The sequence below is a fragment of the Mesoplodon mirus genome (assembly GCF_964341445.2).
Source record: "Mesoplodon mirus genome assembly, chromosome: 8".
Lineage (NCBI taxonomy): Eukaryota > Metazoa > Chordata > Mammalia > Artiodactyla > Ziphiidae > Mesoplodon > Mesoplodon mirus.
Genome location: NC_138984.1, coordinates 38,533,515 through 38,555,080, shown reverse-complemented (window position 1 = coordinate 38,555,080; position 21,566 = coordinate 38,533,515). Strand labels below are relative to the sequence as shown.

The 21,566-nt window shown below is 40.3% G+C and overlaps 2 protein-coding genes across 3 annotated transcripts in view; one reads left to right on the top strand and one right to left on the bottom strand.

The window, feature by feature from the left end:
- Positions 1-1,093: 1,093 nt before the first annotated feature.
- On the bottom strand, positions 1,094-12,493 carry HSPD1 (heat shock protein family D (Hsp60) member 1). Its single transcript, XM_082630723.1, has 12 exons — positions 12,389-12,493; positions 11,281-11,456; positions 9,982-10,234; positions 9,280-9,362; positions 8,341-8,436; positions 7,845-7,938; positions 6,575-6,743; positions 4,921-5,020; positions 4,109-4,354; positions 3,550-3,724; positions 3,084-3,262; positions 1,094-2,700 (listed from the first exon to the last, which is right to left on the bottom strand). Exons 2-12 carry the CDS (start codon positions 11,452-11,454, stop codon positions 2,548-2,550), a joined length of 1,722 nt encoding a protein of 573 aa, XP_082486849.1. The 5' UTR covers positions 11,455-11,456; positions 12,389-12,493; the 3' UTR covers positions 1,094-2,547.
- An 81-nt stretch (positions 12,494-12,574) lies between these two features.
- LOC309809542 (MOB-like protein phocein) overlaps positions 12,575-21,566 on the top strand; it is a 40,006-nt gene continuing 31,014 nt past the window's right edge. Inside the window, exons 1-4 of one of the 2 annotated variants that reach the window (XM_082630721.1) lie at positions 12,614-13,062; positions 13,661-13,825; positions 14,773-14,862; positions 14,942-15,166. In XM_082630721.1, coding sequence (XP_082486847.1) covers positions 13,060-13,062; positions 13,661-13,825; positions 14,773-14,862; positions 14,942-14,992 — 309 coding nt within the window. In that variant the 5' untranslated portion in view covers positions 12,614-13,059 and the 3' untranslated portion in view covers positions 14,993-15,166. Of the gene's footprint in view, positions 13,063-13,660; positions 13,826-14,772; positions 14,863-14,941; positions 15,167-21,566 lie in introns of those variants that run through there. The other variant, XM_082630722.1, reaches the window with a different exon arrangement.

Here is a 21,566-nt window from a genome sequence, read left to right as displayed (position 1 = left end):
CAGTAGAAACCATCTATTTTCTCAACTCTTTTCCTGAAATAGCAGGATCTGACTTCATAGTGGCATTCCTTTTTCCTTGATTACTCCTTTATCCATTTTTAAAGCAGATCCAGCTGTCTTTATAGAAGTTCACCTCCATGGTCATGGCTAAATATTGGGTGTGTTTGTATCCCCTCCATGCCCCTTTTCTCCCTCAGGCTCATAGATTTGTTGTAACATATTCCTGCAACATTTTTGCCTTGAGGGCTTCCCTGGTGGCGCAGTGGTTGAGAGTCCACCTGCCGATGGAGGGGACACGGGTTCGTGCCCCGGTCTGGGAGGATCCCACATGCCGCAGAGCGGCTGGGCCTGTGAGCCATGGCCGCAGGGCCTGCGCGTCCAGAGCCCGTGCTCTGCAACGGGAGAGGCCACAACAGTGAGAGGCCCGCGTACCGCAAAAAAAAAAAAAAAAAAAATTTTTGCCTTGAAAAGCCTCTGCTGTTCAAATAAATCCTGCTTGCTTTCACAGCAAGGCAACTGAGGCCTGGAAGTTATATTATTTTGTGTGGTTTCCCAAGGGATTTCCATGAGTGCCCAGAGCAGGTTTCCTCAGAGATCTACCATTCCTGCTTCCTCACCTAGTCACTAGCATCTTTAGTCTTGACCAAATGGTATTTGAAGGAACCATCTTGATCCTTGATACTCTTGCTCCTCTCTGTCATCTCTCCAAAACTGCAATCACCCTGTGCAGTTATTCTAGTCAAAGGGAATTGCCCCATTTATCTGTATTGATTTCTCTGGCTGCAGCTTTCGGGTTTTTTTAAATTGCCTAGATCCTGGCCTAGGGGTTCATTCCAGGCTTGTTCTTTGGTTTAAGTTCTACAATTAAACCCTGGTTCAGATCTGGGGTCTACCACTTAATAGCTCTGAGACTTTGTGTAAATTACTTAACCATTCAGAGCCTCAGTTTACTAACTGTAGCATAGGTTTGATAAGTAATTCCTAATCCAAGTTTGTTCTAAGGGTTAAAATAAACCAAGGACTCAGTCCAGGGTCTAGCAGGGTCTAGGTTGCCTTTTGCCACCTGAATAACCGTAAGTACAGTCTAGACAAGTTTTGTTTAAAATGCCTTTTATTCGTTCAGTCAGTGCCCTCTAATCTCGTCATTTTTTCTAACCCAGCCAAGTTAACAAAGCGAAGGTATTTCTAGGTGCAGGATTTCAAGTGATTTTGACTTTTGATCTGTGATGGACTTTATTTTTCCTTCTATTCCTGTCCAAACTATTCATACTAGATAAGGGAAGTAGAAACATTTGCCTCAGTTCCTACCTTATACCAGACCTCTTAGCAGCAACCCCAGGGCCAAACTGAGCAACAGACTGGAGTTCCTTACCACCAAGCAGATCGATTCTACAGCTCCAAGATAAGACTACATTCTTGGCACAGGTTAAAGTAAAAAAACCTTAATGTTCTTGTTGCATAAGATCTTGTGCTTTAAATTAGAAAGCAATGTTCTATCTTGCAAATCAGTATCTGTCCCCCCCCACACACACGCATGCACACACAGCTATTTTAAAAGCCATACTTCTACACTGTTTTATCTAATAAAGACCAAGTGCACTGAGACCGAAAGCCATTTCAAGTTCTTATAAAGGTGATCACGCTGGGCTGTGCATTATCACGTTGTGGATGCCCCTCCCTGCTATTCATTATGCTTGGATGGCACAACTCTCCTTTCCACTGAAGTACACTCATACTGTAAACCCTGGCCCTCCTCACTTGTGGGTACCTAGCAGGGAACCCACTGCTTATCTGTGATGCTGAGACTCTGCAACAGTAACCATAACCCTTAAAAGAAACAAGCTGCCCTTTTCTTTATGGCCAAACCTCAACACATACAGCATTCAGAGTTGTCACCTTTCAAAATTTCCCCCATTACCAATGTAATAATATAATCCAGTCTGCAGCAAAGATAAACAGAGAAACATAAGGAAACTATAGGGAGAATAACATTTTAAGACTTGGGTCAAACCTTACCTTACCCCTCCCTCTTCAATTGGCTTTCTTTCATTCCTCATATCCTCTAGATCATGGAAAGGCTAACACAATTAACTTTAAACAATTTTTATTACACAAAGGTTGTCACATAATTGGATATTGCTCTACTCTGTACACAATTATTCTTACTCTCCACAGAAAGGCTGCTTCTTAACTTCTCATCTGTTGATGGCAATCACTAAAATCCTGATTTTAACAGAATAGTAGTAAAAATGCCTCAGTGATTTAAGTTGAAAGCAGTACATTGGTGCATGGCTCTTATACTCATTTACCAGGAATGTACAAATGTCTTTATTCAAAAATACAAAATAAATTATCTGTAGGCATGGACAATGACAGCAGTAAACCATTCTATGTTGTCAACTGAAACCAGTAACTGACGGTTATAGTGATTTTCTGAAACCTCAGCCAGCCTCTTCAGTCACCTCCTTCAACTGACCTCTCAAAGTTATTGGTGAGGAACACTGCCTCTCACAGCTCATGAATGATGGTAAAGCCCTATTCTAGGAATTAGAACATGCCACCTCCCATCCCACCTCCCATCCCACCCATTCCGCCCATCCCAGGATCCTTCTCTTCTTTAGGAATTTCTGTGACTACAACTTCTGCTGTAGTTAACAGAGAGGCCACTCCAGCAGCATCCAGTAATGCAGTTCTTACAACCTAGGAAAAAAGTTTTGATAAAATATTACTTTTCCTTAGTAAAAAATTAACAAGACTTGGGACTTCCCTGGTGGTCCAGTGGTTAAGAATCTGCCTTCCAATGCAGGGGACATAGGTTCGATCCCTGGTCAGGGAACTAAGATCCCACATGCCGCAGGGCAACTAAGCCCATGCGCTGCAACTACTGAGCCTGCATGCTCTGGAGCCCATGTGCCATGAGAGAGAAGCTTGTGCTCAACAAAGAGCCTGCGCACTGCACCGCAAGATCCCGTGTGCCAAAACTAAGACCCGACGCAACCAAACAAGTTAATTAAAAAAAACAAATTAACAAGACTTAATGAAGAGTTCTTGAAAGTATTTTTAGACACCGGTGAACTATTTACCTTAGTTGGATCGATGATTCCTTTTTCCACCATATTCACAAATTCTCCAAGCATAGCATCATAACCAACTTCTGAAGAACTTTGCAAAATTTTCTCAACTATCAATGATCCTTCGACACCTGCATTCTTAGCAATGGTCATTGCAGGAATTTTGAGTGCTTTTTTAATAATTTCTATACCTATAAAGAAAATAAATTTTTAGCAAATTTAGTTCTTTCCTTTGTAATTATTATAGCACAATTCTACTTGTGAGAGTACAGATGTAGAAAAATTCCAATTGGGAAAATACCACAGGTCAAATCATTCCCCCTGAAAGATCTCTGACATCAGTGCTATTCTACTTTTGTTATTCTGGAAATTGCTTTATGATTTCTTATTCCATCTAGTGGCAGCAATAATATAATTCTAACAACAGAAAGACTAAAATCAGGCTACAAGTAAACTCATTACTAAGTTAACTTTTTACCAATTTTTTGATCCTCATTAGCTGGAGTTATTGAATCCAAGGCTGGAAGGCACCGAAGCAGGGCACAGCCCCCTCCCAAAACAATGCCTTCTTCAACAGCAGCTCGTGTAGCATTAAGGGCATCTGTAACTCTGTCTTTCTTTTCATTCACTTCAACATCACTTGTCCCACCAATCTAAAGATTAAAAAAGAATTCCAGTTAGTATGGCTTCTCCCATTCAAGAAGCTGACTGCCAAAAGAGTCATTAAAAAGCACCCAGTTTACTTAAAAAGCAATTTTAAAAAGGTTGCCTATTTGTTACAAGTAACTACGTGATTAAACAGCTAATAGTGTCTCACAAGTCAGACTCTAGACTGATTATTAACAAAACATCTGTTCCCACACAACTCACCCACTACAAGTTCAATTCTGGTTTTAAGGAAGGAATGTTTCAGTAAAGAAATTTTATATAATATCTCCACAAGGAAGTTGATTCCCTAAATATTTTGGTTACATACCACAGAAATAGTCATCTTGGGCTTAGAACCCAAGAAGCTTATTTATAACAATGAATCTTACCTTTAGCACAGCAACACCATCTGAGAGTTTTGCCAGACGTTCATTCAATTTTTCCTTTTCATATTCACTAGTTGTAATATCTAACTGCTCGATGATTTCTTGAATACGCTTTTCGAGTTGAGCCTTATCACCTTTTCCTTTCAAGAGCATGGCATCATCTTTGGTCACAATGACCTCTCCAACTTTTCCTAAGTCATGAGGCTGAACATCTTCAAGATTTAGAGTTAGTCCTTCTTCTCCAAATACCTACAAAAACATTTTAAAGAATGAACAAATTACAGATTACGGCTTTTTTCATTACACCAAGTTCATTAATAATATATCCCACAGGTGTTTTGATAAAAGAAACATCTTGCAATACTGTGTTTATTTGAAATGTGAGATTTCGAGACCAAAGCTAGACTAAACAAAGTCTGAATATAGTCTTTCATGACATTTCCAACTTCTCAGTTAATTCTCAATTATTAACTTTGAGAAAACTGTGAACTCAGAAAACTCATCTAAGGCCATACTTTTGGTGCAACCAAAACTAGACCCTAGGCCTAACTCTTAGATCCCATGTCTTTTCTACTACATTCTTGAAAACAGGTTAGTCAGTAAGCCCATTCTTGGGCCAGACTCTTGGCGAGTTAAAGAAAGGGACCTTATCACTATTTAACCCAATCTCTACCTCCCAAACATCTAAAACACAGATTAAGTAAACATTTCCGATGCTAGTATCTGACTATGAAAATGTGAAATCTGCCTATAAATTTCAGACCAGGATGTCTAAGTAACATTCAGTAAACCAAAACCACATTTATTTTACTTACTGCGCCGCCAGTAGCAATAGCCATGTCTTTAAGCTGGTTCTTTCTATTGTCACCAAAACCTGGAGCTTTGACTGCTACAACCTGAAGACCAACTTTCAGCCTGTTAAGAAGTTATTCATAAGATTTAAATTTTATAAAAATGCCTGTCACTTCAAGTTCTGACAACTAAGGTTACTTAGGAAACTGCACTTTAAAAAGTGTTTTTTTTCTTTTTTTCTCCCTAGCAACTTTTGGTCAAGTTGAGACAGGAAAGGACAATTTTCCATTTATCCATATTTGCCAGTATCTGCTTACCTTCTTAATAAACTGCTAACCTTACATGCTGACCTTTCCAGTTGAAAACATGTAAATAGTGATAACTATTTTATAGTTTGTGAAAATCAGAATTACTATATATTAAATTTGGAGATCATCGAATCAGCATTTACCCTTAACCCCTTGGGTTCCATTTAGTATTAGATTAAGTTGCTATTAAAGTCAAGATTGAGCAGTTTCTTCTTTTTTATTGAGGTATAGTTGATTTACAATACTATGTATTTCAGGTATATAACACAGTGACTCACAATTTTTAAAGTTACACACTCCATTTATAGTTATATAATACTGGCTATATTCTGAGCAAGCAGTGTTTTTAATTCAGTTCGTTTACAAATGTAAATATTGCTAAGAATATCATTAAGCTTACCTACATTTTAATCAGGTAATGAATACTCGGAATATACAATTTTAAAAATGCCCATTTGAGACCAGACTGAAATGGAAGGAATGTACGAACTAAGAACTGGTCAATTTTATTAAGAAGCCAAATAAAAATCAGAGGGTTAACCTCTAATGATATGTGAAGTAAACTGGAGATCCAACTTTACAGCTACCAGTAAAATGGCTCAATGAAAACTCTTCAGGCCTACTGTTTTTCTATTTCGGCTTCAAATCCCACAATCTCTAGAGCTTTTTCATAATCCCAAAAGCATATCCAGTCTACAAATATTCCAGGATAAGTAAACTCACTTAGGTCAAAGTACTCAATTCTCTAATATATACCTGCTATTTCATTTGTGCATTTCCATTACAATGAAAATTGGAGACTCTCATTTCTGATGTACCTCAGTTCTAAGATAAGGAATAATATGTATTTTAACAATGCCCTAAAATTCTGTTTATAGCGTTAATACTACCTATCTTAAAGTAAAAAGTAATACATTAAACTATAGATTTTTTTAATTAAAAGAATAGACCTCAACTTACTTTAGGTTGAGTACCAATTTCTCTATTTCAGACTACTCATTAACAAAATTTTCCTTTTAACAGATTATTCAGCATGGTAGTTTTTTACCTCTTCCCATGAAAAACTGTAATTGTGAAAGTATTTTTTTCCAGAAGTCTTTTTGTAAAAAAAAAGAATAAAACTCAGTCATTTACCTTTAAAACAACTGTAAACACTTAGGCTATCTTATGAGAAAGTTGCACAAAACATTAAGGACTCTGGCACCCCATTCAAAAAAGACAGAATCATAATTGGACTAAGGGTTCATGAATCACACTAATATACAAACACAAGTAGTTCAATGTGAAGGTACATAACGGAGATTTCAAACATCAATACAAATAACTGCCTTCCACACAGAAACGTAAATCAAATACCACTGCCTATTACCTATTCAAAACGAGTGTACTTAGAGCTTCTCCATCAACATCTTCAGCAATTATGACCAAGGGCTTACGGTGAGCATTGGCAATTTCAAGAGCAGGAACAATGGACTGGACACTAGAAATTTTCTTTTCACTTAACAGAACATAGGCATCTTGGAATTCACATTTCTGACCTGCAAAAGCAAAGAACATTTCTAACCAACTTTAGAACATTATCCTGAAAGTGACTGCAATTTAGAAAAACCTCTAAACCAAAGCTCCAGTACACTTTAAGAGTGATTGATGAGTTCATGTTTTTCCTTTAATTTCTCATATACATGAACTTTCCTTTATTTATTTATTTATTCTCTGTTATTGATCACTGACTGGGTGCCAGTGCCAGGCACTGTTCTAGACTCTTGGGGTAGATCAGTGGGAAAAAAAGTGAAAAAAAAACCCCTCTGCTCTTTAGAAGTTTTCATTCAAGTAGGGGAAGAGAGTAATAAATAAGAAATATATAATTATTATAAATAATACATAAGTGAATTTGCCATTACTGCCTCAGTCCCCTGGTGAGCTCTCAGTCTGCTTCTAAAGGTGTTGGATTACAACCTTTTCCATTGTGTCTGATGATGCTTTCTTCCAATTTGCATTTTTCTCCTCATCCCTGTTCAGATGCAATGGATGTGTGGTGGTCTAGTTTAGGGGCACCAGCTCCTTTCTGCTTAATGGTAAGTTGTTCCAAGTAGATAATTTATTCCAGAATCATCTTGTCATAATTATTCTACATCAAATTTATATTTCTCTGCTCACCCTCAAAACCTGTCTAACTTCTTGCTCACGCCAGTCCACACTGTTGCAGCCGTGCAGCATTTTCCAGTGTGTTCCATATTACTCTAAGTCCAAGACACAGACCATGAGAAAAGTGTTCTGTAATCAAATAAGTTTAAGAAAATCCACATTCTATATCACCTATTTGGAAACTCACATTGTATATGATCATTTTTAAGCCTCTGAGAAGTCTCACAGTAAGAAATTGTTTAACTGTTCACTCAGCATGTCCAACACTTACTTTACCATGAAATAGAAACTTGCTCACATTCTACAGAACTAGTGTTTCAGAACTCGACTTTGGGAAAATGCTGAGTGGTCGACAGCATCATAAGCAAGAAATCCAAAGCAATGTGAGAAACATGAATTTACTTTTGAGGTCTGACACTGACTAATGCCCTCAGGTTGTCAGATAGCAAACTATGTTTAAAAACAAAAAAACTTAGTTACTGATTTGCTCTTACCTTTTGATGTATTAATAAAGTATGGAGAGATATACCCTCTATCAAACTTCATGCCTTCAATAATTTCTAATTCATCATTCAGTGTTTTTCCATCCTATGAAAAGTCAAAGAATTTGTTATGTGAATTTCATTAAAGAAACAAAAACTGTATAGACCAATTCATAGTCCCCACTTCTCATAAGGAATCCAGATAGGAATATGCAAATGTCCCAGGGAATCCAACTCCACTTCTGCAAGAATACATGTATGTATTTGAACTAATTTTTACAGTTAGAAGGCAGTATCATCTAAGTTAGAATGGATTTACTCCCGAAGGCAAAGGTTAATAATTCACACAAAACACAGAAGGCACTCTATTCTATACAGGTGCCAATATTACACATGAAAGAATGATACGGAATACACTTTTGGAAACACATATAGATCAAATTTTTATATTTGTAAAACTCAGATTATCAGACACCTCATTCCTATGTGTCATTAAAAACACACTTGCCTTTACTGTGATAACGCCCTTTCTTCCAACCTTTTTCATCGCGTCAGAAATGATGTTGCCGATTTCTTTGTCTCCATTTGCAGAAATCGTAGCAACCTGAAACAATCAAATTACTCTTCCAAATTGAAAGGTAAGGCTACTGTCCTCAATCAACTCCCCTCCCTTTTCTCAGTAACTTCCAAATTGATAGATCCTTGGTGGGAAGCTAGAGGGAGGGTGATGGTGGCGGTGAGAAAGAGGGAGGGGATTTTATGGCATAATAATTGTAACGAAGTATTGATCCTGTTTTCAATTTTTTAAAAAAATCCACTATTTGGCCACATTATTTTTGAAAGATATGAAATAAACACACAATTATTCTTTTAAACAAAAACAGAAAAGAGGAAATTCCTGGTGGGCCTGTGTGGTTAGGACTTGGCGCTTTCACTGAAGGGGCCCGGGTTCAATCCCTGGTCCGGGAACTAAGGTCCCACAAGCCACGTGGCGTGGCCAAAAAAAAACCCCCCAAAAACAAAAAAAGAACGAAAAAGAAAAAAGAAGGAGGCTGACCCTGTTACTTTCTTCCCCTTGGCAAACATGGCAATATTAGAACATGACAAAAATTATGCACCTTTGATAAATGGCCAAAGAACATTTTCTACACATACAAATGAGTTTTTACTCAGTCATGTAGAACTAAAACGACAACTCATTAAGAGTCAAATTATGGGGACTTCCCTGGTGGTCCAGTGGTTAAGACTCTGCACTTGCACTAAATGGGACACAGCTTCCATCCCTGGTCAGGGAAATTTCCAAATGCATCAGCAGTAAGAATAATGCTTCCAATGTTGGTGACTGGGTAATGTTGTTATTCTGATACTGTTGTGTAATTATGGAATAAAATCACATTACTAAAAAAAAATTCTAACTTTATCATAATATGTTATAAAAAATCCATACCTGGGCAATCTCTTCTGGGGTTGTCACAGGTTTAGACTGCTTCTTAAGTTCAGCAATTACAGCATCAACAGCTAACATCACACCTGGTTCAAGAATAAATATTATTCTTGAATTACATGCTTATTCTCTCGTGGCTCCACGTCAAGTAAAAATTCTGATTCATGTTAAGTATTTCAATGCCTTAATGCTTACGCACTGCTTCTGTACCAGTACTTTTCCTAATCACATGGGAGTCGGATGGCATGCACTGAACAGAAACTTTAAAAACTGTTTTAAAAAACCCCATCTGACATCCTGGGTGACTTGGTTCCTCGTTTAGCCCTACCTCCCAAATAACTAAAGTAAAACATCAAAACTGTATCATCTCTCTCTGCTCTAACCCCCATTAAACTTATTACTTTCAAGGTGAATGATACATGCTGCAACTTCCAATAAACTTGGTTTGTGGGAGAAGAGGGCCTGGGGACAAAGACACAGGGATGGATGACTGTGGACAACAGGGAATGTCTTAGTCAGATTTTCCTCTTTGCCACGCGGCACAGTGCCCACCACATAGTCAGGAATTCGATCACTACTCAGTGATTTTTTTTCTTTTAAGATTTTAAAAGTTTTTTTTAGGAGAGAGGAGAAACAAGAGTCAACTTTCTAATACAATTTAACAGATAGTTCACAACACTGGTGACAATGAAGAGACATTCCTACCTCTCCTGATTTCCACTGGGTTAGCACCCTTGCTGATCTTCTCGAAGCCTTCCTTGGCAATGGAGCGTGCCAGGACAGTAGCAGTAGTGGTGCCATCCCCAGCCTCTTCGTTTGTGTTATTGGCAACATCTTGAACGAGTTTCGCACCAATATTTTTATATTTATCTTTTAAGTCAATGGACTTTGCAACAGTCACACCATCTTTTGTCACTTTGGGACTTCCCCAACTCTGTTCAATAATCACCGTCCTTCCCTATTGCAGAGAAAACAGAGTCACACACTCTAAGTACTATTTAGCTTACAATACAGCAGTTTTCACAACAGGCAATTACTTCAAAGCCTTAACGCAACATCTGACACTTCTTATCAGATCTACAGCATGAATCTAAAGGGCAGGTTCATCAATGTTCTTAGTTCACAGACAAAATGACCTTTGTTGCTAAGTGCATAACCTTGGATGATAAAAATTTTAGAGACTTAAAAGATGTCTTCTTATACGATGATACAAGATGAACCAATACCACTTTGGTAGATTATAATGAAATCCCAGAGTAGTCTTCACAAAATTCATACTTAAGTTTTGTCCAGTATCTGCTGTAATAATAATATGAAAACTTACTTTTAAACTTGTTTTTAAAATTTAGTTTCTAAAAAACTAACAAGTACAGTACACACTTTCAGAGTTGTTCAACATTAAATCTTAAATATGGTGCAAATAGTATTGGCAGCTTTTGAATTTGAACCAAAGCTGCTTCTTGTGAGGCATTCATATGCTGTATTTTATATAGTTTGGATCACTTTGATATTTGTACTGGCTTCAACCTGAAATGAAGCCATCACTTCACCGTGCACGACCCTCAAAAAGGTCTCCTCAAATTACTTATTACCCCTCACTCATCAATGTCTTGCTAAATGAGACTTAAAATTTTAAATGTGCTTTGGAACCAAGGGACAGTAGAAAAACATTAGGTTAAACTAGCACCTCCCAGCACATACTTAAGGTATTGTGGACGTTGTATTCTTCCCTCTATGCCTGGTACTAACTACTGGGAAAGGATCCAAAATTTAACTCAAGCAGGCAAGCGAGATTAATTCCACCTCGAGTTTACCAATCCGTCTTGAGCTAGGAGTTACCACTGGATTACATCACACATTGTACAAAATAAAGTTCCTCAACTTTGGCAGAAGCAGTTTATGAATACCAAAGCACCGTTCAAAAGCTTGCCGTGACTCTCGCCATCAACAAAATATTGCTCCTTAACAATACTCTAAATTACAACAAAGTAAGAATACTGATACCTTTGGCCCCATAGTAACGGCTACAGCATCAGCTAAAAGGTCTACACCTTGAAGCATTAAGGCTCGGGCATCTGCACCAAATTTTACATCTTTGGCATAAGCCCGAGTGAGATGAGGAGCCAGTGCCCTGGACACTGGCCTAATCTGGCGAAGGACTGCGGGCAATCGAAGCATTTCTGGGGGAGAAACAAGCAGATCATCAGTACAATACTAGCGCTACCCATGGTGTGTGACAACACAAACATGACACCCGCGCATCAGAACAAGAAATGTTAGAAGCGAGCTGGGCTGACCTCTGCCAGCCACTACAGCTGGGCCTCGAAACTCGCCACCGTCCCAGAACACCAGCTGCTAGCGCAAGCTTTAAGTGGCCGCCCCACGCCTGACCTATAGCACTAGCAAAAAGCACACCCTTCTTCCCCATGGCCACCTACCCATGACGCTAAAAACGAGTTAATCTTTCAGCGCTAAAATGGCCTTGGGGGCAAATCAGCTCCAAATGTCCCCTGAAAAACCAAGCCTAGAGGAAAGGGGCAATTTACAAAACCCAGTGACCAGGGGAATGAAAATATTCCTGACGGTGCAAAAATCCGCTTACTAAAATGTCTTCATGTATCCACTCGGGGCTACTGCATCAGTGCAGCAGGCAAGGCCGCGAAGCTGGGGGAGGCGGCTCTGCCCACTCCGGGCGGCCCCACGCGTCTTTCCATCAGGATGCCCCAGCAAGGTCAAGGGTAGATGCGCCGTACCCGAGCTGTTCGCGGGGCCAAAAGCTGTTCCCACGCGCTGCGACCACCCCGCCCCCACCCCGCGGCACCCTGCACCCGGCCAAAGTGGCTTCCATCGGAGAACCCATGTGAATACACTTCCCCGACTCCATACCCCCCGCCCCGGGCAAGCCCTCCCAGCTGCGCCCTGCCCGGGCGAGCGATCCACGCCGCACGTGATGGGCCCCTGCATGCACCCACGGGGCCTGGCTCAGCGGGCCCAGGCCTGCGGCGCCTTGGGGAAGCTCTGGCTCTCGCCGGCCCGCCCGCTCAGAGCAGCGGGGGAAGGCCGGCTCCGAGGTCCGAGGCGCACGGATGAGACGGGGCGGGCGGCCGCGTACCTGGGGCAGCGGCACAGCTAGAGAGCGACGAGACAGGCCGTCGGCGGCGAGTGAGGGACAGAGCGCAGGTCGCACACAGCAATGAGCCCGTGTCCCCTCCCTCCGCCGCTCCCCCCGCCCCTCCGCAGCGCGCGCGCGCGCAGGCGGCTTCCACCCCCGTCCCGTCCGCCCGGGCCCTGCAATCTGCACGCGCCGCGCCCCAGGCCCGCCCCTCCCCACCGCGCTGGGCCAGGCCAGCTGGCTTAGCCCTCTCCGGCCGGTTTAGGCTAGTTCCCGGGCGGCGCGCCGTTCCAGAACTTTCCGGGAAGCGCCGGGCTCTGTGTGGGTCAAGGGTCGAATCACGTCATTTCCGGGAGGGGAGGCGAAGGGTAAGTACTTTCACCTCAGCCCGCGGCTTAGAAAAGCCTAGAAAAGCCTAGAAAGAGCTCCTCTTTTCTTCCGCCTACCGGTCCGCGCGTCAGTAGCCTGCGCAGAGCCCAGGAAACGAATCGTGGCGCGCGCTGGTGCGGCCGCCCCTTTTCGCGGGGAGGGGCCGGGGCCGAGGGCGAGCGCGCCTGCGCGCTGGGAGGTCTTTTCTCGAGTTCACGTGGCAGGGGGGGTCGGACTGCGGATCTCTCCTGTGCGGCGGCGGCGGCCAGAGAGTGAGAGTACCAAGTGTTGCAACCCGAGTCATGGTGAGTCCCGCGTGGGCTGGAGGCCGGCGGGCCCGGGTTGGCCTGGGACGCACGGGGAGTCCGGACGATTCCCTTTGGGCCTGGAGGGAGGGGTAGGGGCCACTCAGAGACCCGCGCCCGCCCGAACCCTGGAGAGGCGAGGGCCCCCCCCCGACCCTTTCCACCTCGGAGGGCTCTTTGCACGCGCGTGTGAGGCAGCGTGTGTGTCAGGGGGCGGGAATCCGGACGCACGCGCGGTGGCCGACCCACGTCTCTTGCGGGACATTAGTGGGTGTGTAATCGTCTTGAAAAAAGCACGGCTCCAGGCAGAGGGACTTCAATGTTGTCTGACAGTTTACAGAAAAATCCGACGAAGGAGAATACTTGACCTTGGGAGATACTAAGGTTGTCCTTGAAGCTCATCTGGCTGCTGACCAAAGGAGCAACAGTGATCCCTAACACACACAGGGAATGGGAAATTAAACTCGGAATTTAGAGCTGAACGTTCAGAGGTGTTTCCTTTGAATGAAAAATCTGAGTTTTGTCGTTATCTCTGAAAGCCATTTGTGGCCTGTTCAGAATACATTGTGTTTCAAATCTAACATTTTTCTCTCTACAGGCAGGACAGGCATTTAGAAAGTTTCTTCCCCTCTTTGACCGAGTATTAGTTGAAAGAAGTGCAGCCGAAGTTGTAACCAAAGGAGGCATTATGATTCCGGAAAAATCACAAGGAAAAGTATTGCAAGCGACGGTAGTAGCTGTTGGATCAGGCTCTAAAGGAAAGGTAAATGGAGACTGAAATGGAACTAATTTTTTATGTGAAGGAGAGGGGGGAAAAACCGCTGGTTATTGTTAAAAGTAGCCTTTTAGGTAGCTTGTTATTTTAAAGATCAGTCCCTAGTGGGTTCGCACCTAATCTTTCAGCAAAAATGATTGTGAAAAAAAAATCGCTTATTTTATATGATGGAGAGTTCCACAGTATTAAAATCAGACGGCATAAATTTGAACTCTTGGTCTAACCTCTAACACACTGAAATTGCTATAATCCTTTAAATCACTTTCGGCCTTGGTTAGCATATAACAGGAGCTTGTTGGGCTATTGTAGTCATTCTCCAATTAAGGGTTAGACCTCAGACCTCTGAAGTGTCAACTAGAATACGCAATAAATGCCCTTGGGGGTTAAATATGTTAATTGCATTGTTCCAGTTGCCTCTAAGAAAGTTCTAGCAAGGAGCTATCCTGGAGTTAGGAATAGGAAGGCTTTGGGCACTCTGCCTCAATCCCTCTCCCCAAATCTGCTTTGGAGGAACAGAAGTTGAATCTCAAAAGAAGTGTATGTTCCAAAGTCAGAAAGAAGACTCAAGTTTTTGTGTGTTGAAAAAAGTTAAACATGACCATTGTACATGTAGTTTTAAAAACTGGTTTATTTCACATACTTGAGAGGTTATGTTAATATTTAATGATCAAAAAGCTTACAGTTAGTTTTCCCAGTATAACTCTTTGAACCTTTACACTGAAATCAGGTTTTAGTTTAAGCTACTGCATGTACATTATTTCAAAGTGTAACTCTACAGTGATATGTTTGAGTGAAGAACTATGGTTGTATAAATTATATCATTTGGCCAAAGTCCTTTTTTAACATTTGATTTGAATGAGCACAGTTGATTAATAAAAGTGTAAATATTTGGTCAACTAGGTGTCTTTACTAATAAACATCTTTATTTTCTTAAGGGTGGAGAGATTCAACCAGTTAGTGTGAAAGTTGGAGATAAAGTTCTTCTCCCAGAATATGGAGGCACCAAAGTAGTTCTAGATGACAAGGTGTGTAAACTTCATAATATTAAGGAGAGGCTAAGTATTTGCTATTAGTTTTCTTAACTAACCACTTCTCTGTTTGCAGGATTATTTCTTATTTAGAGATGGTGACATTCTTGGAAAATACGTCGACTAAAATAAGTCACTATTGAAATGGCATCACGTGAAGCTGCCACTGAAGTTCTGAAATCTTTCATCATGTAAATAATTTCCGTGTTTCTTTTATAATAAAGTAATGATATTCAGTGTCTCTGAAATTTAGTTTCTCTGTATTGATTTAAACATTCCCAAATAAAAGTATATAAATGAATGCTTTATCTTTATCTAGTGATTAAAGATGGTTTTTAGGGTTCTTAGTTTATGGGGCTTTTTTTTAGAAATAACCTGCAGAGAATTCAGGGGAAACAGGTTTTCAGTTTTCAAGTTGGCTTTTTACATATATAGTTGATGCTGATACAAAGCCATAGATTTACACTTACTTAACATTTTAAGAAGGTAGAGGTAGCAACATTCTGACCTCATATATATCAAACATTTCAGTGTAGTTTGTTTATGAAATCTAGTCTCACATGTCTTATTTCTTAAGTTATATTTTGAAAAACTTAACACTTCCAGTTTTTAAAACAACACTACTACATAATTTACTTAGCAAAAAATCGAAGGCGGGGTATAATAGCTCACACTGGCTGGTGCCTTCTATGTGCCAGGCATAGCTAACTTTTAAAAATTATTTTATTTTTGGCTGCATTGGTTCTTCATTGCGTGTGGGCTTTTCTCTAGTTGAGGTGAGCGGGCTACTCCTTACGGTGGCTTCTCTTGTTGTGGAGCACAGGCTCTAGGCACACGGGCTTACTTGCAACGCTGCATGTGGGATCTTCCCGGACCAGGGCTCAAACCCATGTCCCCTGCACCGGCAGGTGGATTCTTAGCCACTGCACTACCAGGGAAGTCCCCATAGCTAACTCTTAAGCATTTTCCAGGTACTGGCCTCCACTGTAGGTACTTTTCATATAGTGGATGGTTTAATCTTTTAACAGCATATGAGCCAGTTACTATTCATGTCTTGCAGATAAGTAAGGTGGGGCACAAGGGGTTAAGTAATAACCAGGGACACTGTAGGAAATGGCAAAGCCAGTATTTGGATATAAGTAGTCCACATTCAGATGCTGTCTAAAACTTCATCCTTTATGGCCTCTGCTACTTTGTCAGCCAATTCTAAGTACTTAATACACATTTTAGTCCTGGTGATAATGACTAGGGAAAAGGGGAGGGGTTATCTAAAATTGGCAATTGGTAGGTATCTAGTATACAATTTATTATTGAGTTTAACAAATAGGAAACTGACAGAACTGGATAGATAGCTTGATTGAGCTATAGCAGCCATGGAGAATTAAGATTTGAACCCAAACAATCCTACAACAAAGTTGATTACCAACCCCTAAACATGACTGCCTTTCAGCTACCAGCTCTTTGCCTTGCAGTCAAATTTGTTGCCTAGTTTTGGTTGCTTATAAGCTAGTCTATGATCATGTCTTTTAAAAGTTGTGTTCCATATTTTTCTTGTGGAATCAAAGTCTAGATGAAATTTTAAGTGACATGGAATGATGATCTCAACTTTTGGTCACGTCCCCATCAGTAAAGTATTACGTATGTGTATTTACATTAATGTATGTGTTAGTGCCATTTGGTATATAAGGCTTTCGTCATATTTGGGTAAAAAGATTAGAAATTCTTGGTCTTCCCTGGTGGCACAGTGGTTAAGAATCTGCCTGCCTTCCTTAAAAACTAAAAATACAATTACCATATGACCCAGCAATCCCACTACCGGGCATATACCCAGAGAAAACCATAATTCAAAAAAGAGACATGCACCCCAATATTCATTGCAGCACTATTTACAATAGTTACAATAGCCAGGTCATGGAAGCAACTTAAATGCCCATCGACAGATGAATGGATAAAGAAGATGTATGTATACACAACAGAATATTAGTCATAAAAAGGAACAAAATTGGGTCATTTGTAGAGATGTGGATGGACCTAGAGACTGTCATACAGAGTGAAATAACTCAAAAACAAATATCGTGTATTAACGCATATACGTGGAATCTAGAAAAATGGTACAGGTCAACTGGTCTGCAAGGCAGAAATAGAGACACAGATGTACAGAACAAACGTATGGACACCAAGGGGGGAAAGTGGGGGTGGGGGATGGGATGAATTGGGAGATTGGGATTGACATATGTACACTAATATGTATAAAATAGATAACTAATAAGAACCTGTATAAAAAATTTTTTTAAGTTAAAAAAAAATAATAACCTGCCAGTGTAGGGGACACAGGTTCAAGCCCTGGTCCAGGAAGATCCCACATGCCACAGAGCAACTAAGCCTGTGCGCCACAACTACTGAGCCTGCGTGCCATAATTACCGAAGCCCGCACGCCTAGAGCCCGTGCTCCACAATGAGAAGCCACTGCAATGAGAAGCCCGCGCACCACAACCAGAGAAGAGCCCATGTGAAGCAATGAAGACCCAACGCAGCCATAAATAAATAAACAAATAAATAAATAAAAAGAATCTCTATTTTTACAGAACCCAAGTGGCTCATCAATTTCCTGCTGTGCCCCAGGCACAGCTAATGAGCTTTGAAGGTCACAACCTTGTAAGCACAGATTTCCCTCTGATTTACCAATGACAAAACTGACGGAGGGGAAGAGGAAACTTGTTCAAGGCCATGTAGCTGGTAAATTGCAATTAGAAATCCAGTCAAAGTCTACGGCTTCCCCATTATTACTGATTTTTTTTTCCCAAGACCCAAGCTAATAAGTTTTGAGATCTAAGACGAGTTTCCAAACCTTGGTTCATCCTTCGAATTACCTGCTATACTTAAAATTTCAGGGCTCCTTCCATAACCTACTAAACCAGAAGGATGGGAGAATTCTTTTTGTACCACGGAAATTGTCCTCGTCTAGCAGAACTGCTAAAGAAATAACTTTAGATTGTGAGATTATATTGGGAATTAATAGGGAAAAGAATTTTGGCATGAGAAATTTGGGCCAAAAATATGGGTATTGGGGGTGTGGACCCATGTGTTTTAGAAAAGCATGTTGGGACTTCCCTGGTGGCTCAGTGGTTAAGAATCCACCTGCCAATGCAGGGAACACGGGTTCGATCCCTGGTCCGGGAAGATCTCACATGCCGTGGAGCAACTAAGCCCGTGCACCACAACTACTGAGCCTGCGCTCTAGAGGCTGCGTGCCACAACTACTGAGCCCATGTGCCACAACTACCAAAGCCCACATGCCTAGAGCCCATGCTCTGCAACAAGAGAAGCCACCGCAATGAGAATCCCACACACTGCAACGAAGAGCAGCCCCCCCTCGCCACAACCAGAGAAAGCCTGGGCGCAGCAATGAAGACCCAATGCAGCCAAAAATAAATTAAAAAAAAAAAAAGCATGTTGTCATTTACCTTTTGTTCAACAGGAAAATATCAATTGTAAGGAGAACGGTAAAACAGGTAAAATTCTGACTGGAGTTTTCATAACATTACCATTTTTGACCTCTTGCCAGGCACTGTTCTAGGCACTTAACATATAATATTGCTTACCTGTGTAATCATAGCAACTCTGTGAGGCAGATGTTCTTTGCCTCATAGGTGAAGGATGCAGAGAGAGGTAGAGTAACTTGCTCAAGGTGACATATATATTAAGTCATAGGCTGGAATTGAACTCAGGTTTGTCTGACTTCAAAGTCTGCCTTCCACAATTCTATACAAAAACAAATGAAAAATTGAGAATAAAATTAAAGTTACCAGGGAGCTATTCTGTTGTGAAAGTATTACCATTATCAAGATAATGATTTTTTCCCCTCTATTGCTCCAGAAACTGTATGCTTTACAAAATTTCTTATTTTTAAAAATTGGGATTACAAAATTTTTTTTCATTTTTATTGTGGTAAGAACACTTAGCATGAGATATACCTTAACAGATTTTTAAGTGTACTGCACAATGTTGTACAGTAGATCTCTAGAACTTTTGCATCTTACTTAACTGAAACTTTATGCCTGTTGATTGGCAACTCCCCATTTCCCCCTCCCCCTAGTCCCTGGCAACCACCATTCTACTCTCTGCTTATATGAGTTTGACTATTTTAGATACTTCATATAAGTGGAATGCAGTATTTTGTCCTTCTATGATTGGCATATTTGACTTAATGTCCTCAAAGTTCATTCCATGTTGTCAAATGTTGCAGAATTGCCTTCTTCTTTAAGGCTGAATAATATTCCAATGTATGTATATACTACATTTTCTCTATTCATTCATCCAGCAGATGGACATTTAGGCTTCCACATCTTGGCTGTTGTAAATAGTGCTACAGTTAACATGGAAGTGCTAATATCTCTTTGAGATTCTGATTTCAATTCTTTTAGATAAATACTCAGAAGTGGGATTCCTGAATAGAAGTCGGGTAGTTCTATTTTTAACTTTTTGAGGATCCTCTACACTGTTTCCCATAGTGGCCACACCATTCCGCTTTCCCACCAACATGGATCATAAGGTTTTATATAATAGAGGTGTGAATTTGTCACATTTGTTTCCTAATTTGATGTGCAGTTTTGTTTCTAGCTAGTCAAATCTCATTCTTCTAGTACATTTTTTCTTTTGGAAATATAAGTAATTAATTGATCCATAATTTTAACATACACTATATGTGTCTGACTTTTTTTTTTAACCAATGATTATCTTGTCTCAACTTTATTGGATTATCCATTCTTCCCCACCACCACTGCCCTGCCCCCAAATTTGAAATGTCACCTTTATCATACATTAAGGTTTTTTTTTTTTTTTTTTTTTTTTTTCTTTTTGCGGTATGCGGGCCTCTCACTGCTGCGGCCTCTCCCGTTGCGGAGCACAGGCTCCGGACGCGCAGGCCCAGCGGCCATGGCTCACGGGCCCAGCCGCTCCGCGGCATATGGGATCCTCCCAGACCGGGGCACGAACCCGCATCCCCTGCATCGGCAGGCGGACTCTCAACCACTGCGCCACCAGGGAGGCCCTACATTAAGGTTTTAAATAAACATATTCCTGGATTTTATAGTCTGTTTCATTGATCTCTCTTTTCCATCACAGTGTTTTCAATATAAACTATTATATTTAAGTTTGATATCTGATACAGCAATTTACTCTCAACAATACTTACCTAGCTGTGAGTATTTTTAAGCTTCTCAGCAAGGACTGCCAGATTGTTCTCTAGCATGATACTAAGACATGCCTCATCTAGAAAGCTAATTGCTATTTTCTCTGCACCCACACAAAAATGGAGCTTTGAGCTTTTTATTTATGTGAAGACTATTTAAATGTTTTCTTTACCCTTAAGCAATCTGTATGGGAGAGCTCATTAAAACCTAGGCTCTGGATCCCGTGTTGCTTACATACTAGTTAAGTGACATTTGACAAATCATCTAACCCCTCTTAGTTTAAGAATTAACTGTAAAAGGAGGGCACAAGATGTCCCTTAACATTTTGGGTCAAGCCTGTTATTTTTTTCCTTAAACTTTAATTTTTTTTAAACTAGATAATATGTATGTAAGACTCCTTCCCATCTCTGTGCCCTAGCCACAAAGTTCCATTCCTGGAAGCACTAGCGCTACAGTTTATATTCTTCCTGTCAGGGGTGTTTTATGTATACATATGTATATGTGTGTGTATAAACATATGTATCTTGTGCATATGAAGTATATATATATATTCATTTTCCTTTTAAAAAATAAAATATTCCATACACACCATTTGGCACCTTGGGTGTTTTTGTATTAACAATTTGTCTTTGGAATTAATCTATAAAGTACATAAAAGTTTCATTCTCTTTATAGCTGTATGATGTTTCATTATTTGGATGAACCAAAATTTATTTAAGCATTTCCTACTGATGGACATTTAAATTCTAAACTTATGCTATTAGAAACACTTCTGCAATAAATAAAATTTCTGCATAAATTTCATATCTGTAAGATAAATTGCTAGGCACGTAATTGCTATGTCAAAGGGTATGTGGACTCGAATCATATATGTGTATACACACACACACACACACACACACACACACACACACAACCCCTTCAAGTTGCCCTTCACAGAAGTTTTATCAATTAATAGTCCTACCAGCAATGTATGAGACTGCTGATTTCTCCCCACTCTCAATAATACAGGATGTTATAAAGTTTATGTTTTGTCAAACTGATCATTTTAATTTATCATGATGGATGATGGTGAGGATCTCATGTGTTTAAGAGCCATCCCTATTTCCTTTACTGTTAACTGACAGTCCCTATTGACTGTTAATATCTTCTGCTCATTTTTCTACTGGGTGACTGGCCTTTTATGATTTGATATCTTTATCTGTCAGGGGAATTGTTTCTTTTTGACAAAATTTTTTCCTCCAGTTTGTCAATTTGGCTTTGATTTTGTTTATGCTGTGAATTTGCAGGAAGTCATTTTGGTATAGTTGAATAAATAATTGTTTTCCACTATAGCTTCTGGTTATTATTTCAAACTCTGAAAAGTCTTCTCCGATATAAGTTTCTTCCATTGGTTTCTTTAGGTATTTTTATAGTTTTTGGTTTTATAGTTTATGGGTTTTTTTTTTTCAATCTTGGCTTATATGGAGATTTTCCTGTTATAAGAGATAAGGAATGGATCCAACACCT

Excerpts from the sequence above, each read along its gene's own strand:
- HSPD1 (XM_082630723.1), bottom strand. The coding sequence starts at position 11,454 with ATGCTTCGATTGCCCGCAGTCCTTCGCCAGATTAGGCCAGTGTCCAGG. Across the intron at positions 10,235-11,280 it reads CCGTTACTATGGGGCCAAAG|GGAAGGACGGTGATTATTGA; the intron begins GTATCAGTATTC and ends TCTCTGCAATAG. Across the intron at positions 8,437-9,279 it reads CCCCAGAAGAGATTGCCCAG|GTTGCTACGATTTCTGCAAA; the intron begins GTATGGATTTTT and ends TGATTGTTTCAG.